Source organism: Macadamia integrifolia, unplaced genomic scaffold (assembly GCF_013358625.1).
Source record: "Macadamia integrifolia cultivar HAES 741 unplaced genomic scaffold, SCU_Mint_v3 scaffold1826, whole genome shotgun sequence".
NCBI classification, from domain to species: domain Eukaryota; kingdom Viridiplantae; phylum Streptophyta; class Magnoliopsida; order Proteales; family Proteaceae; genus Macadamia; species Macadamia integrifolia.
In genome coordinates, this window is record NW_024868369.1 from 48,847 (window position 1) to 73,080 (window position 24,234).

The following is a 24,234-nucleotide window of genomic DNA, read 5'->3' on the forward strand; positions in this document are numbered from 1 at the left end:
AAATACAAAGAATAGGAAATAATTACCTAATCGAATGCTCAAATCACCCCCAACTCCCACCATATAATTGACCTTTCCTTTCATCATATGAAATGCATCTCATCTCTCTCTCTCTCCCCTTTGCGTTTTCTTTGCTAGGGGACATGACATCTCCTCCCCTAAGCATGTGGGTTCATGTAAATGATATCATTCTTCATGTTGTCATTGGTGTGGCGGGAGAGATTTCCCCATTACAACATTTTCACCAACTTTGCTTACAACAAGATTTTTCTAATATATGTATGACTTCAAACAAGTAGACTAAGAATGCAATAGGTAGATTTTGAAAGTAGGTGCAACTAAGGGTGTTAATCGGGTCGATTTTGGTGTATACGGTGTGGTTAGGTTCGGTTCACATTTATTTAACTGAAACTAAAACCACACCATTTATTAAACGGTTACACTTTCTGAAACCGCAACCGTTTAGTAAAACGGTTTCGGTTCCACTGTTTTTAAATGGTGTCAATTTCACCATTTTAAATAGTTTCGATCACAGTTTATTCCATATGGTTACTAAATGGATAGTAATCGGTTTGCTAGTTTATTCACAAGATTACTAAAATTTACTTTTGTTGATAAACGCTTCAATTTTGTATCAAATTAAATGAGGCATTGAACAAACAAGGATTTAACTACATAACTACATAATAAGAGTAAATTATTGAATAGACTATTGGACAACCTCTATGGTCCTTAGTTTTTTTTTTATTATTATTATTAACCCGAATATTATCTAGGACCCGGGGAAGCCCCTAAAATTTTATTAAATAAAGGAAACAAAATAATGAAGAAACAAAGAGGGGGACATAACCCACCTTACCCCAACCCATGAGATACAAATCACACTGACAGTCGCAAAACCCAAAAGGAAAACCTGCAAAAGAGGAAATATTACATTCTAAAGATTGATAATCCCGCTTTATCTTCCTGAATGATGTAACTATTACATTCTAAAGATTAGTAATCCCGCTTTATCTTCCCGAATGATGTAACTAATATTAGATGGGAGAGCATTATCACCACGGAAAACTGAATTTATAATAGATTCACATGCAAAGTTAGCTAACCAATCCACAACGCGATTGTTCTTCCCTAAATTAAATCATTATATTTTGTTAAAACAATCAAATATTTAATCGTTATACAAGTTAATCGGATCAGTTTTGACGGTTTAAACGTTTCAGTTTTCACGGTGTCAAATTAGTTTGAAACCAACTGGTTAAACGGTTAAAACTGACCCGACCCATTTTACTAATCGGTTTTAAACTTGAAATCAGAACCAAACCATTTATTAAATGGTTTTGTGGTTTTGGTGTAAACAGCTCGGTTCAGTTTCGTAAATGGTTTCGGCTTCAAATTCACATCCTTAGGTGCAACCATGCAAGGACACTTGTGTGTAGATGAGCATATTAAAGAAGGCTCATAATGGAAAAGTAACTGATGGAAGATAAATCTTTGTTATGTTAATGGAAGAGAAATTCTGAAGCAGAAACAATGGCATCACTTATTGGTCACTTCAATCAGGTTACAAATGTAAATTCTGAGACCCAAAACTTCACTCAACCTACCATTTTGTTATCACAATCACTTACTACATAACATCTTCTGCATCAATATACCAACATAAGAAGTTTAAACAACTCCTCGTCGACTGATGGAAACCGACAAATGTATCCCAGCATGCTTAACCAACCTCCACTTGAATCCCGCACGCCAGCTAACTTGGGTGCCTCTATGCTCTCTCATCCATGTCTTTCTGAAGTACCTTTCTTTACCCTGGCAGTCTCTAAGTTGTTATAGGCAGGATTAGGATAAGCACAAAGGCAGATATCCAGTGACAATGTCAGATAATCTAGTCAATGAGTTAGCTTCCAGGAGTCGCATCATTTCTAAGCTGCTCAACCGGTGGAGGAAGAAGAAGAGCAAGCCTCTGTTTGTATCGTGCAATACGTTGTAGCCGTTCTTCTCTTAATCTGCAGCCATTATCAAACATTAGATTACCCGCTAGAATCTTAGTACTTGATCACCATAAACCATTCTTACAATTTATTGGGAACTGAAAGCAGATACAGCTTAAAGATCATATAAATAACAATTGCATCCTTTTTTTTTCTGTTGGGGGCGGGGGTTGAGCAAAAAAGAAAAAAATTCAGCAGTCACAATGGGCCACTTGGGACCCTAATAGATTAGGAGAAAAGGGTTGTGATTATTAAGGACCATAGAGCTAAATACTACCAGCCAAAATCTATTCAGCATTAAGAAACTAAAATCATCACCTAATATAGGTGAAAAAGAAGTACAATGAAGCTTAGCAAAGTTAGAATTACTTTCCTTAATCCATGTAGTAAACACTATTTAAGTTTGTAAGAAAACCAAAACCACTGATGCCACAGCTACATTGTGAGCAATCATGGACATTTCCACTCTATTTTAAAGATAGGTTTTGCTAAGGTTATGAAAACATGGCTGGTTTCGGTTAAGACTTCAATACAAATGCGCCTTTTGGACATCACAAATCCTGCTAAATGAGAAGAATAGAGGAGGGAAAAAAAAATTAGACAATTATATTTTCCAACAGCTGATTGGCATTCATAATGCTTCGGGCATCAAGTTTCACATGAGGTTAAGAGTTTTCTTGGAAAAAAATTCAAGTTGCATCCTGTGATGGAAAATTCAAATATCACTGTTCCTAGCATGCTCCTGTAATTAGCCTTCCAAGTCCTAACAATGCTGCACCCAATCTCTTCTCACAGAAATGAATTATTGCCATTTCTTTCTTGCTACCATGCTGCAAGATTGATTACCTCTTCATTCAAGATCTCGAAGAACAAGTAAACTTCACTACATTGCATCCCCCAAGGACAAGATGCTCTTTAAATTTGCTGCCTAAATATAGAATAGCCACATTGTGAGCAAGCTGGATGTTTCCACTCCATTTAAGGTCAGTCCAAGTCAGCATTTTATCATGTCAAATTTGAATAGCACTATTTCTGGCATCCCATGCAGTTTAGGCTTCTGAGACATTACAATCAGACATTACAATCACATGCCAACTTCCTTTGCAAAATATCCATTCGAGTAACGACATACTTTTTGCATACTGCTTTATTTAATAGCTTTAAGTGTGTAAAGATTTCAGAACCAGAATCAAAGAAGAAATTAGAGAGAGACAAAGATATTGGTGTAACTTGGGAGTCACAACCGTGTGGTTGGGACTTCCCCTTTCATTCAATATATAGACTACCTCTTACTTACATAGACATAATCCAAAAAGGAAAGTAGAATGCATAATCAAAATAGGAAACTAACTCTAAATTAGCTAACAGCTATCGTAAACCCAAATTAGGACACTAACAAAGATCTATCAAATATAATCCCACGGTATGGAGGTCTATGGTCACCCATAGCCCTCCAACCGATACATGCTCTCATATACTCTAACAAAGTGAAGAGCAACTTGAACAGGTAAAGATTGATATTCAATTCATTAAACAGGTAAAAAACAATTTTTAATATTGTGGTCATGGGTACCAATAAAAGGCAGTGGTTAAGCTTAAATATGAAATTTGTTACTTCCCCAACACAATGGATGAGGCATTAATTCGTACTGGATACATTACATGTTTCATCAACTAACCACTGCATTTGTTGAGTACTTACATACCATAATGTTTGGCATTTCATCAACTCAAGAATGAATCTTACCTTGCACGAACTCTTTTAGCACGTTTTATGTGTCTCTGTAACAAGTCCCGAGGAGGTAAATTTTCAACAGAAATAGTACCCTGTAACCATATAAAATCAAAATAGTTAGCCCAAAATTTCCCTATATTTCCTCCTTTCTCTTGTGGGGCTGGGGTTTGACTATTTTAGTAAATAAATATAAAAAAATGCACATTAAGTCTTTCAGCACAAAGAATAGATAAAATGTAATAAAAATGCTCGATGTTATAGATAGTACAGCTAAATACTCCAATGGTATTGTGGTCCTTAATATACATATCACCAGAAGAAAGGAAAAACCTTTAGCAAAGTCAAAACTAAACGGGGTCTTTCTGAATTGCAAATGGGATGAAACTGGATTTAGTCTCAACAGCCCGGCTGTACAGAGGGTCCAGCCGCCGGCTCATCCTGGACCGAGCCCATACTATGATTAGCACTAGGCCATTATATATTTATATGAACAATACCAATGATTTTGCTATTTCAAGTCTTTTAATCATTTTTGTTTTCCTCTACTCTATGGATAGTGTTGAACTGACATAGGAACTGTAGAGGCTGGGCCTTTCTCCCAACACCCAAATCCTTCTATAAGTTATTTTCGATATGCCTAATGATTTTTATTTTTATTTTTATTTGATAACAGTTTACTTGTGGAAGGACTTATCCACAATGATTAGATTCTAAGGGCCCGTTTGATAACGTTTCAAGAAACGCGTTTTTGCCGTTTCTGTTTCCAGAAACAGCAGAAACGGGGTAAAAAGCGTTTGATAAAACTGTTTCGTTTCACCTATTTTCAGAAATAGAAATAGAAATTTTTACTTATTTATGGTTCAAGAAACGACCTAGGTGCCGTTTCTGGAAACGACTTGTGGTCATTCTTTCATTGGTTACTATCGAATTCTAAAAACATGACTTATCAAACACCTTTAATTCCGTTTATGTTTCTAGAAACGGAAATTTATGTTTCTGCCGTTTCTTGAAACAGAAACAGCAGAAACGTTATCAAACGGGCCCTAAGATTCTTCTATAACAAGAATACAACATGCATGTAAGTATGGCCAGAACGCAGGCCAGCCCAAACATGGCCAAAGGCCCAATGCCTGAAGTGGGTGGGTCAGGCCTACCTTAGCCTGGCCCAAATTTGGCCTGCTTACATCCCTACTTGCAAACCTATGCTATGAAGTAATTGCATGTATCATCCTGTGTTTCTGAATGCTGCATTTCTCCACATTATTAGAGGCTTAAGTATTGCAAAAGGAAAGAACGGCTAAAAATTAGTGTTTTGAGGTTAAGCCTAGCCGAAAGCCTTAGTTTCTTTCGTGTGTCTTTGTTTTACACATAAAACAATATCTGCTTATATGCCTCAAACAGAAGCCATTTAACCTGGAAAGTTGATCAGCGGCCAGTGGATGATGGGCTGGGTTTCATATCATTTCCTCAGCTCATTCATTAGCGTCATTGGCACTCAAGCACATGCACATACAACCGCACATGCACATACGCATACACATACAGAAATCACTATCCAGGCTATCACCAGACACAAATCAAAATTCCATCCTTCACAAACCATCCTGCAGCAGATAATATAACAATGCAATCCATAAGCAAACACCACAATACAAAGATATACGCGGTTCCGTAGTGTGCCTATATCCACAGTGCAAATGGCAGCTTGTGCTACAACCCAAATCCTACACTGGTGTACTACACAATACAAATCACACCCACGACCAAAATCACCAACTCCTAGCTTCGTGTAGCACCCACTACACAAGAACACCGACCCCCAACTATCAAGCACCCATTTGATAGCTTAAGATTACAAGATTAATGGGCTGACACATGCTCAAAAAAGAAATGAAAATACAATGGATAAGATAGACTGTGGGTTCACTTTGAGGGTAACCCTGCCTCCACAAAGGCCATGAAGGTCTAAGTTATTCCATATCCACTTCATTATTGTGAACATTTAAATATATAAAAAGATAACAGTTACTTCCTACTTCTCAAATACTCTCAACAAAAGAGAATAAAGCAACATACAAAAGAGAACTCCAACGTTTCAAACTCAAACTCTTGACAAGAGAGAACTCTAACATTAAAACTCAAACTCTTGACTTATTCAAACATTAAACCAAGGCTCATATAAATTAGGCAAAGGAAAAGGTGGAGAAAGTGGACTTGGTGAGGACTATGGAATGGGGACGTTGGCCACATGGTGAATACGTATCATGGACCTAATTGCAAGCTCGTACCATGTACAAATCCCTCCTAATGGTTGATAGGTATTGACTCAAGAAAAATTTTAAACACCTAGCCTACAATCAAATAATTTACACAATGATTTTTCAAATAGGTTACCTGTGCCACTGGGTAACCTCCAAAGATGTTGTCGATTGGACGTCTCTAATCACCAATGAGATCTTCCAATTCCTACCTTCTCTTCCTTCTACTTCTTTCTCTTACTTCTTCTCACAAGTTACCTCCCGTGAAGTAACCCTAACTGAGAAGAACTTGCCGGGCTTGTTCATCTCTTTGATTCACATTATTATAGCATCAAATGGTGAAATCTCGCTCTTCCCGAACTTCTCTGAGAGACATGGACCTAATCAATCACACTTGTAGCATAGAATGGCCTTTCTCTATCTTTTTTTAGTTTAAAATATGAGTTCTTTTTTTATAAGACATCCAATGAGTATACATAATAAGTCAAAGGCAGTTATAAATGCAAACCTAATAGGATTGTGTCGATTTGAAACCTTTTCCGTGTTTGACTTTCTACTGCTTTGCGCATTGATGGGAAAATTGTCATATCTCACTCTCCAAATGTCTGATTGATATGATTCAAACGCCATTGGAAAGAGGACTCAAATATCCACATTTCTTATGTTTTGAGCTTCCATAAATTCCAAGTGAAGGTCAACTCGAAATTCTCATAAAATCACGTTTTGTGCAGAAACAGGATTCTAGGCACCATTTGCGACAATGGTGTTTGAAATCATAGCTTCCTTGTCTGAACTCGGATTGACCCAATTCTTAAAGCACATTGAAGATACCTTGAAGAGTTATAACTTTTACATTTTCACCTTCAACTCAGGATGTGAGCACGAGTTCCAAAAGCAGGCTTGAATCAAATGAAAGTGCGGAGAAACAACTTCTTGAAGCGCATGCACTATATCTGATGATGAAGCCATAGTTTCCAACTCCAGTGTCTGGTTGATTTGATTCAAGTTACATATGGAAGCTAATTCAATTTATCTGAAGAACCGATGAGTACATAAATAATTTATTCACTGCCCTCAACATGAAACTTGAAATCTGCTCACTGCAACTAAGGCTTCCACCATCTCATTACCATCAAGCAAATTCACCTCATGTACTCAAGGAGTTGCCACTATCACCTGATCATGCCAAACACATTTGTGAGTGTGTTTCTTGTCATAGATACCTCAAGAGTTTATAGACATTAGACCCCATGCCTCCTATTTATACATTCATATATAGAAGCCCTAATACATGTGAAAAGACAAATGTGAAAGTGTGCAACACCAGTAGCTTTGGTGAAAATGTCCACAAGCTAATCGTCCAACTAAACATGAGGAGCAGAGATCACCCACGAACTAATCTTCTCATGAACAAAATGGCAAGCTACCTCTATGTGTTCGTCCTCATGAAACATTGGATTTGCAGCAATCTTGATGGCAACTTGATTGTCACAATGGAAAGGTATCAAAGAAGAGACAGTAACACCAAGATCAGATAACAGAGATTGAAGTTACTTCAACTCACAAGTGCCATGGTGATGGGGACATCAAGACGTACAGCCGAAGGAAGAAGAAGACCCAACCTTCTTTGTGGTTAGAGGATTAGAAGGAAGAAGAAGAAAGAAAAAAAAATAAAATAAAATAAAAAGAAAAGGAAGGCTCGATCCAACCTTCCCACGCTGAATCCTCTCCTTCCTTTCTTTGCCAAGATTGTGTGGCCCCCACCAAATCTGATATGTTAGTAGTTTTAATTCCTAAGATTTTGCCAAGATTGTGTGGCCCCCACCAAATCTGATATGTTAGTAGTTTTATTTCCTAGGATTTTGTTTATTCAGGTCATTGAGTTAAGTAGGAAACTAAATAACACTCCTATTTGTTTTTTTAAGGAAACTTCTTTATTTCTGAGATTATGTTCCTAGATTAGCCTTTTCTTTTTTAGTAATTATCCTATTATTTATGTAAGGCCATTGGCCACAATGAAGATTTATTGAATGAAGATATTTGAAAGAAAAGAAAGCTCCCAACCCCCCCCCCACGATTCATCCTTCTTGCTGCCCTCTCCCTCTTCTCGTTTCTAATCTCGCCCCTCCCCTCTTTTTCTCGCTAACCTCTCTTCTCATCTCTCTCTTTCGCTGCCACTGTTGCTCTCTGTTGTTGGTGCCCTGCTGCAGCCATTGTTCACAGTAACTGAAGGTCTCCTCCATCGAATAGACCCCACCTGAATTGCTGCTGGTCTCCTCATCACTAACTGGGCTGCTGCTGAACACTACACCATTGAGCTGGACTTTTCTCCTTCGTCAAATAAGGTGGACTGCACCTCTGTTTTGGAGGACTTCGGCTTCTCCATATCTTCTCAGATCAGGAGAGCAAGAAGGTAAGTAAAACCCCCCTGCTCCACATCCATTGACTGCCTATTATCCCCATTATCTCCCCCACTGAAATCTGAAATTAATCTCTGTTTTTCAAGCCATCTATTTTCTTCTGAAACCTGAAATTAATCCCTGTTGTTTTACCTTATTAGTTGACTGATTTCAGAGAACTGCGCAGGTTTCTTATTATGCTTAGTGTCTTGATTGATTTGTGCTAAACCTAATACATATTTGTTGCCATGTTCCCTTCCCCATACCCCCATTTGACGCTTGGGTAGTTTAAGTGTTTTTCATGCTTAGATTATTATTGACCAATGCTGCCCTGTTAATTAGTCTATTATCTTGCATGTTAAATCTGTACTTTGCTGAACAACTTTGAACCCAACCCAATTCAAGACCTATTGAGTATTCCTTACGCTAGTGGATTGACCCCTTGTAGGAAACCTAGTTGCCTAGGCACCCTACCTACATCACATGGGCCACCTAGCGATACTTAGCTTCAGTAGATGATCGAGTAACGAGGTCACTCTCAATGAGCATACAATAGCCAGAGGTAGATCGGCAATCATCATGAGCACTAACCCAATCTGCATCACAGTCACGGTTCAAGATCTCACTGAGATCTCATTTTTTTGAAATTGGCAAGATCAAGTGACAGGCGAGCTGAAAAAAGGGAGAAATCTCGACCAAGATTTCAAGATCTCACCCCAAATCTTGTCTCGGTTCATTTTTTGGTCCAACCCATGCATATAAAGCATGGTTTCAACCCAAAAGGTGAGAAAACTTGCCTGTTTCGCTTGGAGCTCGCTGGTTTCGCCTCTTGGAGCTACTTTTTGTGTGAAAAACACCAAAAAACTGAGGATTTGGTTTTTTTCTTAGAGATCTTCATTGTTGTGCACATTGAAGCAAAGATCTCCAACTTTGGTGGTGGCTTTTCTCCTCAACACTTTAAGGTACAAATTTCTTCCATTGTAATTAGAAATTATGGCTTTTATATTCTAACGATTATGTTGGGTCAGAATGTTGATTATTGAAGGTGGATTGATGAATATATCATACTAGATGAAGTGTTCGAAGACTCGCCGACTAATTACATAGGGTACATTGTCAAAGTACCAATTTGAGTTTGTTTTTTACAAAACTAATGTTTCCATTGTGTTTAGAATGACTAAAATAGGATAAATACATAGTTTTAGGGGCTACAAAGGCCATATGCCCACCGAGATCAACCAATGAGACGACCGCCAAAAAAATACAAGATCTTGACGAGATCTCTTTTTTTGGGTTAGCAAGATGGGTGGCGAGAGCGAGATTTAAAACCTTGATCATAACACCGATGAACATCAAGGTGACCATGATTAAAGAATAACCTATCCCTCGAGGATTGCTTGAGATAATGAAGGACCCAAAGCACTACATCATAATGATATACACAAGGAGTCTACATAAACTGACTATGCACGCTGACAGCGTATGAAATGTCTGGCTGAGTATAGTGAGACATTGTGATTCCCAGGTTGACTAAGAGGGGGGGCGAACAGTATCTGCAAATATATTAGGACTTTAATTGTTTTGCACGATACTATAAGCTATTCAACACATATAGTCGTGTGATTGTCCATCATGTAACCAGTTAGTGGCCCAGATCTACCAGATAACCACACCCATCCTGTAGGCATACACATCCACGCACTCCAATACACATATACAAGCACAGTACATAAGATATACATGGTTCAGCTTGTTGCCTACACGGAGTAATACCCTTTATCAGTTTCGTATTTTGCTTAATACTCAACTAGCTTATGACTGTTACAACAGTCCAAGTGCTATAACACTTGCTTCAACCTAAGATGCAACTTAGGCTAGGGTTTCACCCCCTTACAACGTAAATGATAGTAAAATGAGTACAAGCCCCTTCCCCTTATAATTAATCCCTTAGGTTAGACAACATTCACAACCTAGGTCATATAAAATTAGGACTTGTATACAGAGTTTATTCCTTTAACTAGCAAGGGGTAGAGAGCTTCTCTGAGATCCTCAGATACACTGGAACCTTCAACTTTCCCCTTATGATAAAAAATCTTAAACCTTCAAGAGTAGAAGAAGGTGGTCCCTCTTTTTTGCCTTCTTATTCTATCACAGAAGAAGTTTCTTTGTCTTTAATGAACCCCAACAACCCTCTCCACTCTTCAATATAGCTTTTAATGGCTTCTCAAGCTTAGTGGTGATAGTACCCAAGCATTCAATACATTGAAATCTTCAAGCAAGGGGTTTTCTCAAGATTTGTGCATGAGAACACACACACACACACACACACACACTTGGCCTCCACTTCTCATTTCTCCTCTCCTTCTCTCCTAGGGTTTGTTCCTCTTTTTATCTTGGAAGAGTTAAAGACAAAAAGCCCTAAACTTCACTTAAATACCCTAACAAATTACCCAATCCCATGCTTGGTCCAACAGCCCAAATTGAACTGAAAACCAGTCTAGCAGACTAACCTTTCTTCATTGCAGGGCATAACTTCAATACAACTCCAAAAGGTCTGATTCGTGTTTCATTTGAAAGTAGACTCAAATATCTACAACTTTGCTAGAAATAGCCTTCCTCTAATTCAGCTTCGAAGATGCCCAAAATTCGACCTAAAGTTGGATAATCCGAACCTGTCACGAGTAACTTAAATAGCACATGCAGTCAACCGGTTTAATGAAGTGGTCAACCGGTTCAGCTCAGACCAAAAACCAGAATGTACTGACTGAATCCAGTTTGTCAACCAGTCGACCAGTTCAAGTTCAATTGGCTCTATTCAGAGCGATTATACAAAAATGACCATATCTTCTTTGTCCGAACTATGATTGACCCGATTATTTTTCCTACGTATACTAGACTCGAAAGGCTACATTTTTCATGAAGAAACCATTGACAAAACTTGGCCATACAAAATGACCAAAATTCCTTCAAACCTTTAATAAGAAATAACTTCTTCATTCAATATCAGATCGAGGAAAATCCTCATGCGTTGGAAAGAGTGAAAGTGCCTCTACAACTTCAATAAAGGATCCGACTACCATAAAAATCATTTTGAATGCCCATAATGCCCCCAAACCAGAAGAGGTCAAAAACTGCCTTCAAGCATTGGATGTCAACACAAACCCTATGTACACACCAATGACCCTCCAAGAAGAAGACAACCACAAACCCTTGTTGCCAACACTGATAACACATGCCTAAACTGCCACTCAAACTCTCCAGTTGACCAACAAACACAAAAGCTTGCCAACTAGCCTCTGATACCATGATGAGAGAACAAGAGAGAGACTCTCAAACCTGCAAGACAAGGGAGAACGAGAGAGAGAGAGAGAGAGAGAGATTGCAAGAGATGGAGAAAAGGAGATTCGTGACTAGGTCAAAATTAGACCCCAAGCTACCTATTTGTACATTCATATATAGAAGTCCTAATACATGAAAAAAGACGAAAAATGCCCTAAATATGCATTAAAAAGAGCCAAGGGCATCCATAAAATGACTCTAGGAGAAGTGGTGAGGAAAGACATATGTAGGGCCTTGTTTCAAGCATGACCTCGAATAGAGCTGATTGGAGGGTAAGGATCCATGTAGCCGACCCATTTAGCTGGGATAGGACTGAGTTATTGCTGTACTTTGTATAGACGCAGCTGCACCTAGCTCTCATGCATACTTTTTCTGTGAAGGCCACGGATACCAGATATAAAGATTAACTAAGATAAGCAGATCCCTCACACCACCTCACATTCATTTTCTCATCCCTTCTCTAATCCTTCATCCTTTCTAAATGATAAACTCTACATTATTCTACTTTCATGCAGACTACCCTATAATTGCACTGTTTGCAGCAAGCAATCATCAGCTTTCTTGTGGTAGTTCTCCATGTCATATACAACCCAAACCTAGCTTGATTTAATTCACAATGAACCAAATCATAGCCATATGAAAAGTACTTGTATAAATGGTAAAGAACTACCTACACGATATAAAAACATTAAAAAATATTATATATCAATATAGTCTCAAAAAAATTCAGGATGAGGTTTGAGAGAGACAACGAAAGGATAAAATTAGAGAGGGAGCTATAGAATATCCAGAAAACGATTCAGCTAGCATTCATAATTGCACAATCTATAAGAAGAAATGATTAATTAATCATTTATTTCTTCCTCTTTTCTTGGGGAGCCCCTGTAGTTCTCTTCTTTGGTAAAGAAATTTTTATCCACCCAAAAAAAAAAAGTGAAGTATCTAAAACGATTGCAGCCAATTAACCACCCCCCCGCGCGGCCAAAAAAAAAAAGAATGGTCAGAGCTTCTATCCCCAAGTGTATGCAACACACTTCACCTACAGTGATAGTTTTACATGGGGGGAGACACGATCATGACAACAGGATTATAAAAAGGGCATACCCAGTGCACCAGGCTCCCGCCACTGGGGGGGTCTGGGGAGGTCATAATGTAGGCAGTCTTACCCCAGGTTTGTGGAGAGGCTGTTTCCCAACTTGAATCCGCAACCACTAGGTCGCAATGGAGCAACCTTGCATTGCACTAAGGCCCACAACAGGATTATTCAATAAATTTCATCAGAGCATAATAAAACAAAATCTCTCTCTCTGGTTAAATTCCCAAAGACAGTAGAGTATGCCACCATACAAGTGACAACAAGCATCATTAGTATCTAGACTATCACCATCAATCAATAAAATCTCCCCACAAATAACAAGCTAAGGATCTCCCCTCCCCACCGGGCAAGGCATAACAAATGAAAAGAAATACCATTCCATCATGGTTTATAAGTTTATTATCTTATCTAGACAACAATAAAAAAGAGGAGTAACTCAACTGGAGATTTATGTACAAGAAAAAATAATGCTAGAGTTTAAACAATGATGCAACCACATGTTAGAACAAACCTCTTTTTTTACTTCCTCATCATCATCAGCTTCATATTTTTTGGGCGAAGTGTCTGCAGTCACAGGCAAGGGTCTTGGAAGTAGCTTTACACCTTCCCCAAATAGAGGCTGCGAATAGCAAACTAGAATTGTTAGCGCAAAGCAGCATTTATTAATCAGGGAGAGATAACCTAAATTTAATATTTTACAAACCTGCTATTGTATACACTCAAATCATGTCTACAAGTCCACTACTAAAGGCTCAAGTTACACATGTGAATAACATCAAGGCATTTCCCCCCTAAAAAGCTTCAACTCAAAGGGACAGTTGAAGACATGTGTACAGATATAGAACTGTTAAAGAGTGTCATATTTCTTTCATCTCCTCTCTCTTCTCCTTACTTCTTAGGTTCTGGTTTCTCCAGTCCTTAAATTGTTACAAAAACCAAAGGTAGTTCACAGTATGTAGAATAAAATGACATGAAAGAGACACAAAAGTATGCAGAATACAAAGCCAACAAATGTTAAGCCCTGCTTTGGCCACGTCGATTCAAATCTTAAAAAACCAACCTACAAACCCTAAACACGAGCCCTTCTTCATTTTTAACCTATGCCCATGTTCCCGATGCAAGTTAACCTTCCCAAACTCAAGGTCCAGAACTAAAAATTCAAAGACATGTCTAACTTGCTGAGGTTCAGATCCCCCTAACCTTTTTTTTTTAAAATAAAATTACAGACAAAAAAAAATAACCCAAGAGGCCAAGACTCCATTCTCCTTGCCTACAAAAATCACTTCACATGGCAAAAGGCATCTACCATCTAAGAAGAAAGTGTACAAACCGGATTTTCTTGAGGTAGTCCATTTTGCACCCACGATCGGCAAAGTGCATATAGAGAAGCACCATCTGATAGTCGGACCTATAAGTAAAACATATGAAGAAATAATTAATATTTCAGAAAGAAATGTCCAATATATAGATATATAGATATATACACAATTCAATTTTTCAGACAATTGAAACAAAATTATAAAGACTCATAAGACGTAATACTTCAAAATCTTAAGAGGAGAGCATAAAGGATGAAACTAAAGTAAGAAGAGAGTGTGAGGGGGAAAATTTCTTTGGGATCAGTATCTCTAATCATGAAAAATAAGGAAAAGCCAATTAAATAGAAAATATGTTGGCATAAAAAATAAGCAGGTTCGAAGTATTGAAATCGAATTATTATATTTAGAAGACGAAATTGAAATCCCTGCTTGTTCTGGTTGATATCAGACGACAGGTCATGTACTCATGTGAGATGAAGGAAAGGAAGAAGAGGAGGAGGAGAAGAAGAAGAAAGAGAAGCTGCGGCAGAACCAGTAGAAGAAAAAAACTATTGATCCCTTCTCCATTCTATTATTAATAACTTTAAACTGAAGTTCCCAATATACCCTTATTTACAAGGACATTCCCCTATAGACATGCATTCATAAAATTTCCAGTGTACCCTTATAAACATTACAAACTATCATTCCAACACTCCCCTTCAAGTTGGGGAGTAGATGTCCTGCATGTCCAGCTTGCCTAGAAGAATATGAAATGGTTGGAAGTTGAGACCTTTTGCCAATACATCTGCCAGTTGATCTCCAGACTTCACAAAAGGTATAGACATACCCAGAGTCAATCTTTTCCTTTATGAAGTGACAATCAACTTCAATAAGCTCTGTATGGTCATTTTGAACTGGGTTATGAGCTATACTTATAGCAGCTTCGTTATCATGGTATAGTCTCATTAAGCCATCCATCAACCTTGAATTGTAGCTTTGGCACTAGTTGCTTCAACCATAGGAGCTTGCAAACTTCGCCTTTCATGGCCCTAAACTCAGCCTCAAAGCTTTAACCATTTAATAAATGGTTTCAAGGTTTCAGTGTACACAGTTCGGTTTGATTTCGGTAAACAGTTTTGGTTTCAAATTCACATCCTTACCTTAAACACCTTGGTTGACTTGCCGCCTTGATAACTATGACCCCTCGACACTTGACCCATGAAACTCCCTCTCGCTGGAGGTATGTCTTCCTCTGCATTCTGGTTCTATGATTTTCTGGGTAGAAACAAAATGCTCAATAATTCTAGAAATAGGAAAAGGGATATATTCCCTGTGTTGAACAACATTGAGCGTCTTTGATTAGATTGGAGAAGGGAATTCGGGGTTCATTTTTTTCCTTTTTTTGGGGTTTTTCAAGGAAATCAAGCAAAAAAGAAGGGATAAGCAAGGGATGATAGGGGCGGAACAACAGCAGGCTCTTCATTTCCAGTACTCTCCCCCTGAAAAGGTTGCCAATGAGGAGTAAAGAAAGGCACAGATTCAAGGAAGGTGACATCTTCGGAGAGAAAACACCTCTGGGAGGATATATGGTAGCACTTATAACCTTGGTAGAAGGGGCATAACCAAGGAAAATACATTTCAAGGCCTTAGGATCAAGTTTAGTCCAAGTAGACTTATTAATATGCACATAACACACGCATCCAAACACTTTGGGAGGAAGAGAAAAGGCGAAAACACGGGGACAAAATTTCTAAAGGAGATCTGAAACCAAGGATATTACAAGGCATACGGTTCATCAAGAAGACAAAAATGAAGAAAGCATTAGACCAAAAAGTCTTAGGAACATGCATACCAAACAGTTGACTCGTAGTGAATTCAAATAAATGGCTCCGCTCAACTACCCCATTTTGTTGAGGTGTGTAAACACAAGCTAGCTGATGGACAATGCCATTATTAGCAAAAAAGTTTTGGAGCCCACCATAAATATACTCTCCCCCTCTACCAAAGAGAACAATTCTACGTCAAGTATCAAATTGAGTGCAAATCATCTAATAGAATTTTTGAAAGCATCAAATATATCGTCCTTGTGTTTCAAAAGAATAAACCACAAAGTACGGGAGCAAACATCAACAAATGACACAAAATACTGATAACCAAACAAAAAAGTGGTGGGAGCAGGTCCCAACAACAACAACCATAGAAAAAGGACTAATAGACTAATTACCATGACAAGGATAAGAAAAAGTCAATGTTTAGCAAACAAACATGGTTCACATTGAAATATATAGGAAGTAGAAATAAAAGAAAACAAGTGGGGGCAACTGTTTTTTCATGACACCGAAAAGATTGATGGCTTAAGCATTGATGCCAAAGCATCACAAAATCAGCAGTATTGTTATCACTATGCCCACACACATGACTAAGTTTTGGTAAAAAAAGATGAACTAGACTCAAACTCAAACTCAAGAAGATGCATCCATTTCTACTCACGTTAATTCCAATAATCATCGTCATCAACAAATCCTGAAAAAGAAAATGAGAATGAAAGAAGGTGACCCAAAAATTCAAGGATTTGCTTAAGTGACTCACAGTAGGAGGTTAGTTGCAAGTTGAGAACACGAAGAACAAAGTCAAAAGATATAGAAGAAGTAACCCGGACACTAACCTTACCAAAGATAGGAGAGAACCATCAATGACTCTAAACTTTTTTTTTTTGGGTGAATAAATAATTCATTACCAATCGAAGAAAGAAGGATTATAGCCCCTAGAAAGGGGAGGGGGAAGAAAATAGGACTAACTCATAGAGAATTACTAATCCTGATGATGAGCTAGGGAGCTCCCAGGAGTTTACAATATGACAATTTCTGGGGGAGGGATTACAAGTGGTAGAATTCCGAGAGATTTTTGCTTTGACATCAAAGAATATGGAGCCCCAAATCTTTTCAAGCGGGCGGGAGTTGGAGGTCCATTTCTGATGATTTCTTTCCATCCAGATATGGTTTATTGTAGCGCAGAGGGCCAGCCTTCCTACAATATCATAGATAGATTTTCCCTGAAAAAGTCATGTCCACCCAAATCCACTCCCTTTCAAAGGGAAGGATTCTCCTGTTGCCTGGCCAACATTTGGCAAGGATCCCTTTCCAGATGGAAAAAGAGATGGTACCAGCAAAGAAGAGGTGCTCTATAGTCTCCATCTCATTGCCACATAGGATACACATAGGATCAACTTGAATGCCTCTCTGCATAAGGAAATGATTCGTACGCAAGGAGTTAGTAAACATTCTCCAAACCGTGAAACTCTAGCGGGGGATGTGATGCTTGAACCATATGAGACGATGCCAATCATGTGATCAGTGGCTACAAAATCAATAACCCAAGTAGTGGAAGTGGCTGAGGTAGAGACCTGCAAGGCTAAAGCTAAAGGATCTAACACGGGGGTTATGGAAGAGGAGCACCCAACTATGACATTACACGTCGAAAAGCTGCAAGATCTTCCCTTTGAAGGGAACTATGGTCTATCTATAGTCCATACGGATACTCCATGGGTTTAGTTTTGCCATCACAGAATATGCTCTAGCTCTCCCTCTCCTATCACCATGCATACCATACCATAGGTGCGAGTCTTGAAGGATGCCTATGAAGTAACCAGCAAGTCTCCCTGGGCTTCCCATAATAATCACAACTGAGCCTATCTTTGTCATCCCCACGGTTTGGCCCTTGGCCTCTTCCTCCACCACGCCAATCTCTATGAGAGCTAGAGGAAAGAGCAAATCTCTCAAGTGATGGTATAATTTCCATGGCCACTCTTCTAGTCTCTTTGCTTTGCAAGTAGCTACATATTTCATCCACAGATGGAAAAGGTGATTGGCCCAAGATTTGCACCTGAATTAGTTCAAATTCCGGTTCAGCCCACTAGGGAGAATCGAACACATTCCTTCTCAGAGGTGTTATATAGCTTCACTTATAAAACTAAATCTTAGTCAAAACTGACCGAAATTTCCAAGTTGTCTCAATTTTGGGCTTGATCAGAACGAACCCCAAGGTCGAGTTTCGACCCTGTGTTTTAAACCAGGGAGGCTTAGGGTCGAAACCTCAAAACGAGATATGACACGTCTTGATTTCAAGCTTAAATAAAACCATGTTCGAAACTTAGATCTTGGGGTTGGACACCAGGAGGTCCCTACAGTGATCATACGCCTCCCAAGACCAATAATTGGGTTACAATACTCAAAGATAGTCCTACCTCCTTGGTTTATTGTGATAACCTATTGAAGTTCGAAGACCTTAGCCGAGTCACTCACTCAGTCAAAAGTCTTAAAGACACTATCCCAAATATCCTTGGTAGTCTCCTTTTGCATAAACCTTCTACCAATCTCAGGTCTCATAGAAATAATCAACCAAGTCATAACGGTTGAGTTTTTTGATATCTTATTTCTGATATGTAGGGTCACTTGAATGAGAGGCCTAGATGGTACCTATGATTTACCCTAACTTCCCTCGACCACGCAAAGATAGCTTCATTGAATGGGCCCAATCCAAATAGTTGGTGTTTTCTAACTTCACAATGGAGATTTGGGTGTTTGGATTATTCTCAAAGGCAATCAGAATCTGGTTGGTACTACTTGAACCACCATCCGAACCTTCCATAGGTCCACTAACCTCCGACATGATATGCAAACACACTTGGAAAGCTGGTTGGATAACCAAACCAGATGGGGAGTACTCATTCTACCCTTAAACTCCTTCCCACTTTTCACAGAAAAATTCCAACAAGTAAACAAACTATAAAACTTGAAGAAACATGAATCAAATGCACCTTTCAAGGTGTGGTTCATCCCATTACGACTCACAGGATCCAAAAAGGGTAACTCACCAACAATCGGCACTAGAGTGCATTATATATAACATTTCTGATGAAAGAAGAGGAAGAAAAGTATATCTAGCGGTACCTGTCAGCCCATAGGCAAGGATTAAAGTATCGGAATCAGTCGCCGTATCAGTTGGATATAATTAATATACATATCGAAGGATATCATATCGTATCAGAGACACGCTAAGTATGCTAAAGATCAAGGATTAAAGTATTGGTATCGGTTTCCGTATCGGTCGGCTAAATTTAAGAAGTATTGGAGGGTATCTTATCGGTATCTGATATGCTTTTAACCATGCCCATAGGTAAAGGAGTTGTACTCCAACAACTCAAGTCTTCAGCAACCGAGACCATGGGGGTGAAGGAGACCCTTGGGCGATTCTAGCAAACTGGGTCCCATCTACAACAAATGATTGATGAGAGAGAAAGAAAGTCTGAACCAAAAAAGCTAGGAATACCCCTTGGTTGCTTTCCTTGTTCTTCAGTCGATCTTCATAGCTTCAAATCTTCACCCTTAAGTCTTCTAATTAATAAGAGAACGCCTTAGGAAGGTCTTCTTACATAGTGCAGCCTCTATTGGAGCCCTCTAATTTTCTAGGGTTCCAAAAAAAAAGAGACACAATGGAGATACAAGCTGCTGGTCGACTCTCAAACCATCTCTGACACCAAGTTGATGGCAATGGAAGAGATCAACGTTAGAGACGAGGAGGCAAGGATCAAAGGAAGAAGAAGCAGAAGAAGAAAAGAGTATGTACAATGCCTTGGGGAGAGAATCAATTTCTTCTGACTTATTAGCTTATATTATGAGGAATTACATAAATACCCTCATGCTAACACAAGGCAGACTAGGGAGGTAAAAGGTAAAAACACATTACAAGATAATAACAAAGTACCACCCCTATTACATGTAACTCTAACATTGGTGTCATGTGCAAAGCCATGTGTGTGGACCTGCACCATTTATCCTAAAAGCTTGACCTGTTAGGAAGGGCACGCAGCAATGTATAACAACTAAATGAATTGCTAAATAGATTTTAAAGAAAAGAATAATTTTTGTTACTCAGCATATGAATATGGAGAAGGTTCCACCATACATCTAATTATAAACTAGAACACGCTTTCTCCATACTAAGGAAATTTCATCTAAAATAACAGGGTATTGTTTGAACTTATTCGTACAGTTTTGAGTTCTCTTAAATGATTTTACTTTCTTATCCTACAAAGAATCATTTGAATCCATCATCAACCTAAGCATTTTGTTTGATTCAAAATGAAGATTACGTCTTGAGGCTTACTCATTAATCATGCATTCATACCATGCAACATGGCCAAATCAATGCCACGACATTAAATGACTTAACAGCCATGAGCCAACAATGCTACACAGTCCAGATTGGAAGCCATTATCCAACCCCCTTATTATGGTCCATGTACGAACACTACCACACTACCATTACTTCCCCCCCCCATGCAATGTCTTGAAGACAATTAGAGGAATGCTTAGACAAATACAGCAATAGAACTAGTAACAATTACTGCTTACAATTTACTATTTATACAATGGACAATTATGCCTGCACTGAGCACAGGCTCATAAGCTAGTTTTTACTAAGACCACCCCTAATGCATCTTTCTAGTCTAACTTATCTTGAAACCTTTTGATCTTTATACTGTAACTTAGCTTTTCCCCCATCTCTAGTCTCATCATTCAAATATTTATCATCAACAAACAACATAAACCATAGGACTTTACTTGCATATGCCAGTCATATCACACAACCAATGTAGGGAGTATGGACCACTACCGCAAACCTAGTAAACTACTATGATTGGGAACTCAATCATGCCAACCTAAATTGTTCTAATAGCCGTTACTTATTCACCATGTACATCTTTTAGTATTTCATCTGCTTGAGACCCTCTGTTTACAGAACCCGAAAAATTATCCCTCCATGCAGCTTCCTAAGGACACTGTGTTGTGATATATTGGTAAGATTCTGCCAACTATATCCGACTTATTAGAAATTTACAAAGTGCAAAAACATGTAAATATGTGTAAAAACACATCATGGTAACAAAACACCAAGTTGAACAAAATACTGGCTAAAACTTGTTATGCTTGTGAAAGAGAAAATGTTCAAAATATCCCAAATCTGTTGTCAGTTGGGATATATTTTCCTCAAGAATGTCCCAAATCTATAGTCAGTTGAAATAAGGGTACAATATTATATAAATGAAACAAGATTAAAATAATAGAAGCATTGTCATCTTAATAGACTTTAAAAATTGTGAGGTGCATCCAGTTAATGAAAAGATGCAAGACAAAACCAACTTACCTTCCGATCATGAATTGTCACTACTGTATCATCTCTGCTTCTGTCCCTACAGAAACAATATGATTACCATCTTCATACCCTACTTCCAAAGATATTTAAAAATTTTCTCTTCCTAATGAAATTACCTCAACTCCTTGTAGCTGTTAAAATCAGTAGTCGAAGATGAGAATGGAGCAACCTAAGAGAGAGACAGGAAACTCATTGAATGCAATATGAAAAAACCAAACATGAAGAGAACCACATCTCTGTAACCGAATTCAGTATAAACAAAATTGATGAAAATAGAAGATCATAACAAATATTTCCAAAGAAACATGCATTGCATAACATGAAGCACAAAATTTCTTTGGAAAGCATATAAAGTTAATCCAACAATGAAACCCAAAAACCAGACATATTCATCACCATGAAATTGTTAACTATCAAATCCCCTTTGGTATAACTATCCAAAAAAATCCCACAAGGTATAGATGAAAAACAAATGAAAACATTCAAAACAGTTTAAAAGACAAAGTAAGAATATGAACAAAGTAAAGCAGCACAGAAGAAAAATGATAACGAGATAATTTTTAAGTAGAACATATTTGTCCCTCTGCTTGTTTCCAGTAAAAATCAAATAGGAGGACAATTTTAAAAGGTAAAAGTACTTTTCCAACACAGATTTTAAGTAAAGTTTTTCCTTTTATGCTGTTTTTAGCTGGAAACAAACAGAGCCCGTACAAACAGGAAAAACAGGATTAAAGAATGTAGTTTTAGAACCAGATCAGACCAGATGGCCTGATAGAATGAAAAATTAAGCATATAACTTAAAGTCAAACCCATTACTTAGCCGCCTGCACAGAAAAGGGGATCAACCAGAATAACCAAAACAGACTTTACCTATTCAGATGACTTGGAAGAGAAAATGCAGCAGTGCAACATGGCCGGTTTTTTTGAAGACATTAGAAAAAAAAAAAAAAAAAAAAAAAAAAAAAAAAAAAAAAAAAAACTCAGATGATTAGCGTCTGGATTAAACAGAACACTGTTATTAATTAAAATTAAGTTTTCCCTGTCTCCATATAATCATGTACGTATGCAGGTATGTCCCAAAATCTTGTAGTACTCTGTTATTGATTGTGTCATCAATAGAAATTGCACTCTATGGAATTTGATGGGAAACATATGAAAACATACAACTAGGGCTAACTAACAAGGATGAAGGCCAACTTGAAAAATCATATCTGTCTGCCAAGTTCATCAGGTAACATTATCTTCAAAACTTTGTAATCCGTGATCCCAAATGTCCTGCAACACAATCTGATCAAACAACTTTGGACACTAGAATTGTTTCCTCATAACTAGCTGAAGAGTGCTTCATCCCTTGAACAATATATAACGAATCATATCCTTCACTCTCTACAAGGCTTTTGTTCAATAATATTCATATTTCATTCTCTCAATAAAACAGAATAAGAAAGAAACGGCAGAACAGTTTCATCTGTATTTTGGGTTGCCGACATAATCATAGAATTACTTACAGATCCATCTAGTTCCAATAGCTACAGCTTTCTTCTCTCGACAACATATCTTGGAATGTCCATAGAATTATGATTAATTATTAATTTCTTAAAAGTACAAATAAATCATACACAAGTCCATAAGATTTTTACAAATTTATAAGAATATACCAACCTATGGAGGTCATACAACAATAACCCAAATGAACAAACTCCGAAAGCAATATAAATCGACATTAATTTTGGACAAATAACCAAACCAAAATATTTAGAAAGGGGGCGGGAACGTGAAAGACAAACCTTTGGGTGAAGAACGGCGGGGACACTCTTGATTGTGCCGGGAACGGGAGCCCCCATCTGGCGTGAAGCAATCTGCGAGGAGGGCTGCAAGTGGGGAGGCTTCATCAAATGAACAGGATGAGTCTGCGGGTCTCCAGGAGCGAACCCAAAAGGCCGAAGCTGAACCTGAACCTGATTGGGAAATGACATTAGCGAACGAGGGGGAAATCCAGCACCACCAGGGTTCGCAATGGTGACCAATTGATCTGGGGATTGAGGCCGGAAGGATTTGGGAATGTAACCTCGACCAGAGGAGGCAACTGGATAGAGTATTCCCTGGGGCTGGGAAGGAGGAACAGATGAAGTGTCTTGGGTAATCTTAGACGCCATTTGAGGAGGAGGGTTTGGGGTTTTAGTGCCAACGAAGGGAAGAACTTGAGAAGTGCCCGCGTATGTAGCAGGAGATGAATTAGTGACAGAAGTAGTTGGAGGAGGAGGAGAGGTTATTGTTTGTCTGGAATCTCTTGACGAAGGTTGGTTTACAAGGGAAGGGTTTTGAGGGTCTCCGGAGGCGGTGGAGGTCGAAGACGGCATCGGAATTATGGTCATGGCGGGATCTGAGACTTCGAGGGGAAAGCTCTCTTCTCTCTTTTTTGAAATATTCTCATCACACAGATTTTTTGAGATTTCCCCGTCTCCCAACTTCAAACGCCAACCGCTTTGTATTTATGGTACCGGTTTTCTGCCATTTCACTGCTCTTTCAGTTTCGGAAATTTTTTTGAATTTAACAACCGCGGCTGCCAAGTCCCAATGTTATATATAGGCTGCTAATTTGGCCATGCCGGCCTGAAACCGCCCTAAGCCTAACCCTGATTTCGATCCAATCCTTATTTTTGTGTAATAATAATGTTTTTTAGATTTAATTTTTATTTTATTTTTCAATTTCAAGAGATTTAGATGTAAACTCAAATGATTTTTTAGTTATTTCATATTTTACACATTGTGGGCAAACCAAATTTTGACTAGAAAAACTAGGTCGAGTTTGATCAAAAGATTAAAAACCTGGTCAAGAATTATGGAGACTCGTCCTATATTGAAAATGACAAGATTATGACCAAATCATACTG

At 38.3% G+C, this 24,234-nt stretch overlaps 1 protein-coding gene across 2 annotated transcripts; it reads right to left on the minus strand.

The window, feature by feature from the left end:
* Positions 1-1,477: 1,477 nt before the first annotated feature.
* Positions 1,478-23,865, minus strand: LOC122064927 (leucine-rich repeat extensin-like protein 5). 2 transcript variants are annotated; one of them, XM_042628715.1, is made up of 7 exons: positions 23,128-23,865; positions 21,457-21,509; positions 21,332-21,371; positions 14,155-14,232; positions 13,336-13,443; positions 3,745-3,824; positions 1,478-2,012 (listed from the first exon to the last, which is right to left on the minus strand). In XM_042628715.1, exons 1-7 carry the CDS (start codon positions 23,713-23,715, stop codon positions 1,904-1,906), a joined length of 1,056 nt encoding a protein of 351 aa, XP_042484649.1. In that variant the 5' UTR covers positions 23,716-23,865; the 3' UTR covers positions 1,478-1,903. The 2 variants fall into 2 exon arrangements, with proteins under 2 accessions (XP_042484649.1, XP_042484648.1); XM_042628714.1 differs by having other exon boundaries at positions 21,332-21,377; positions 23,128-23,863.
* Positions 23,866-24,234: the final 369 nt, after the last annotated feature.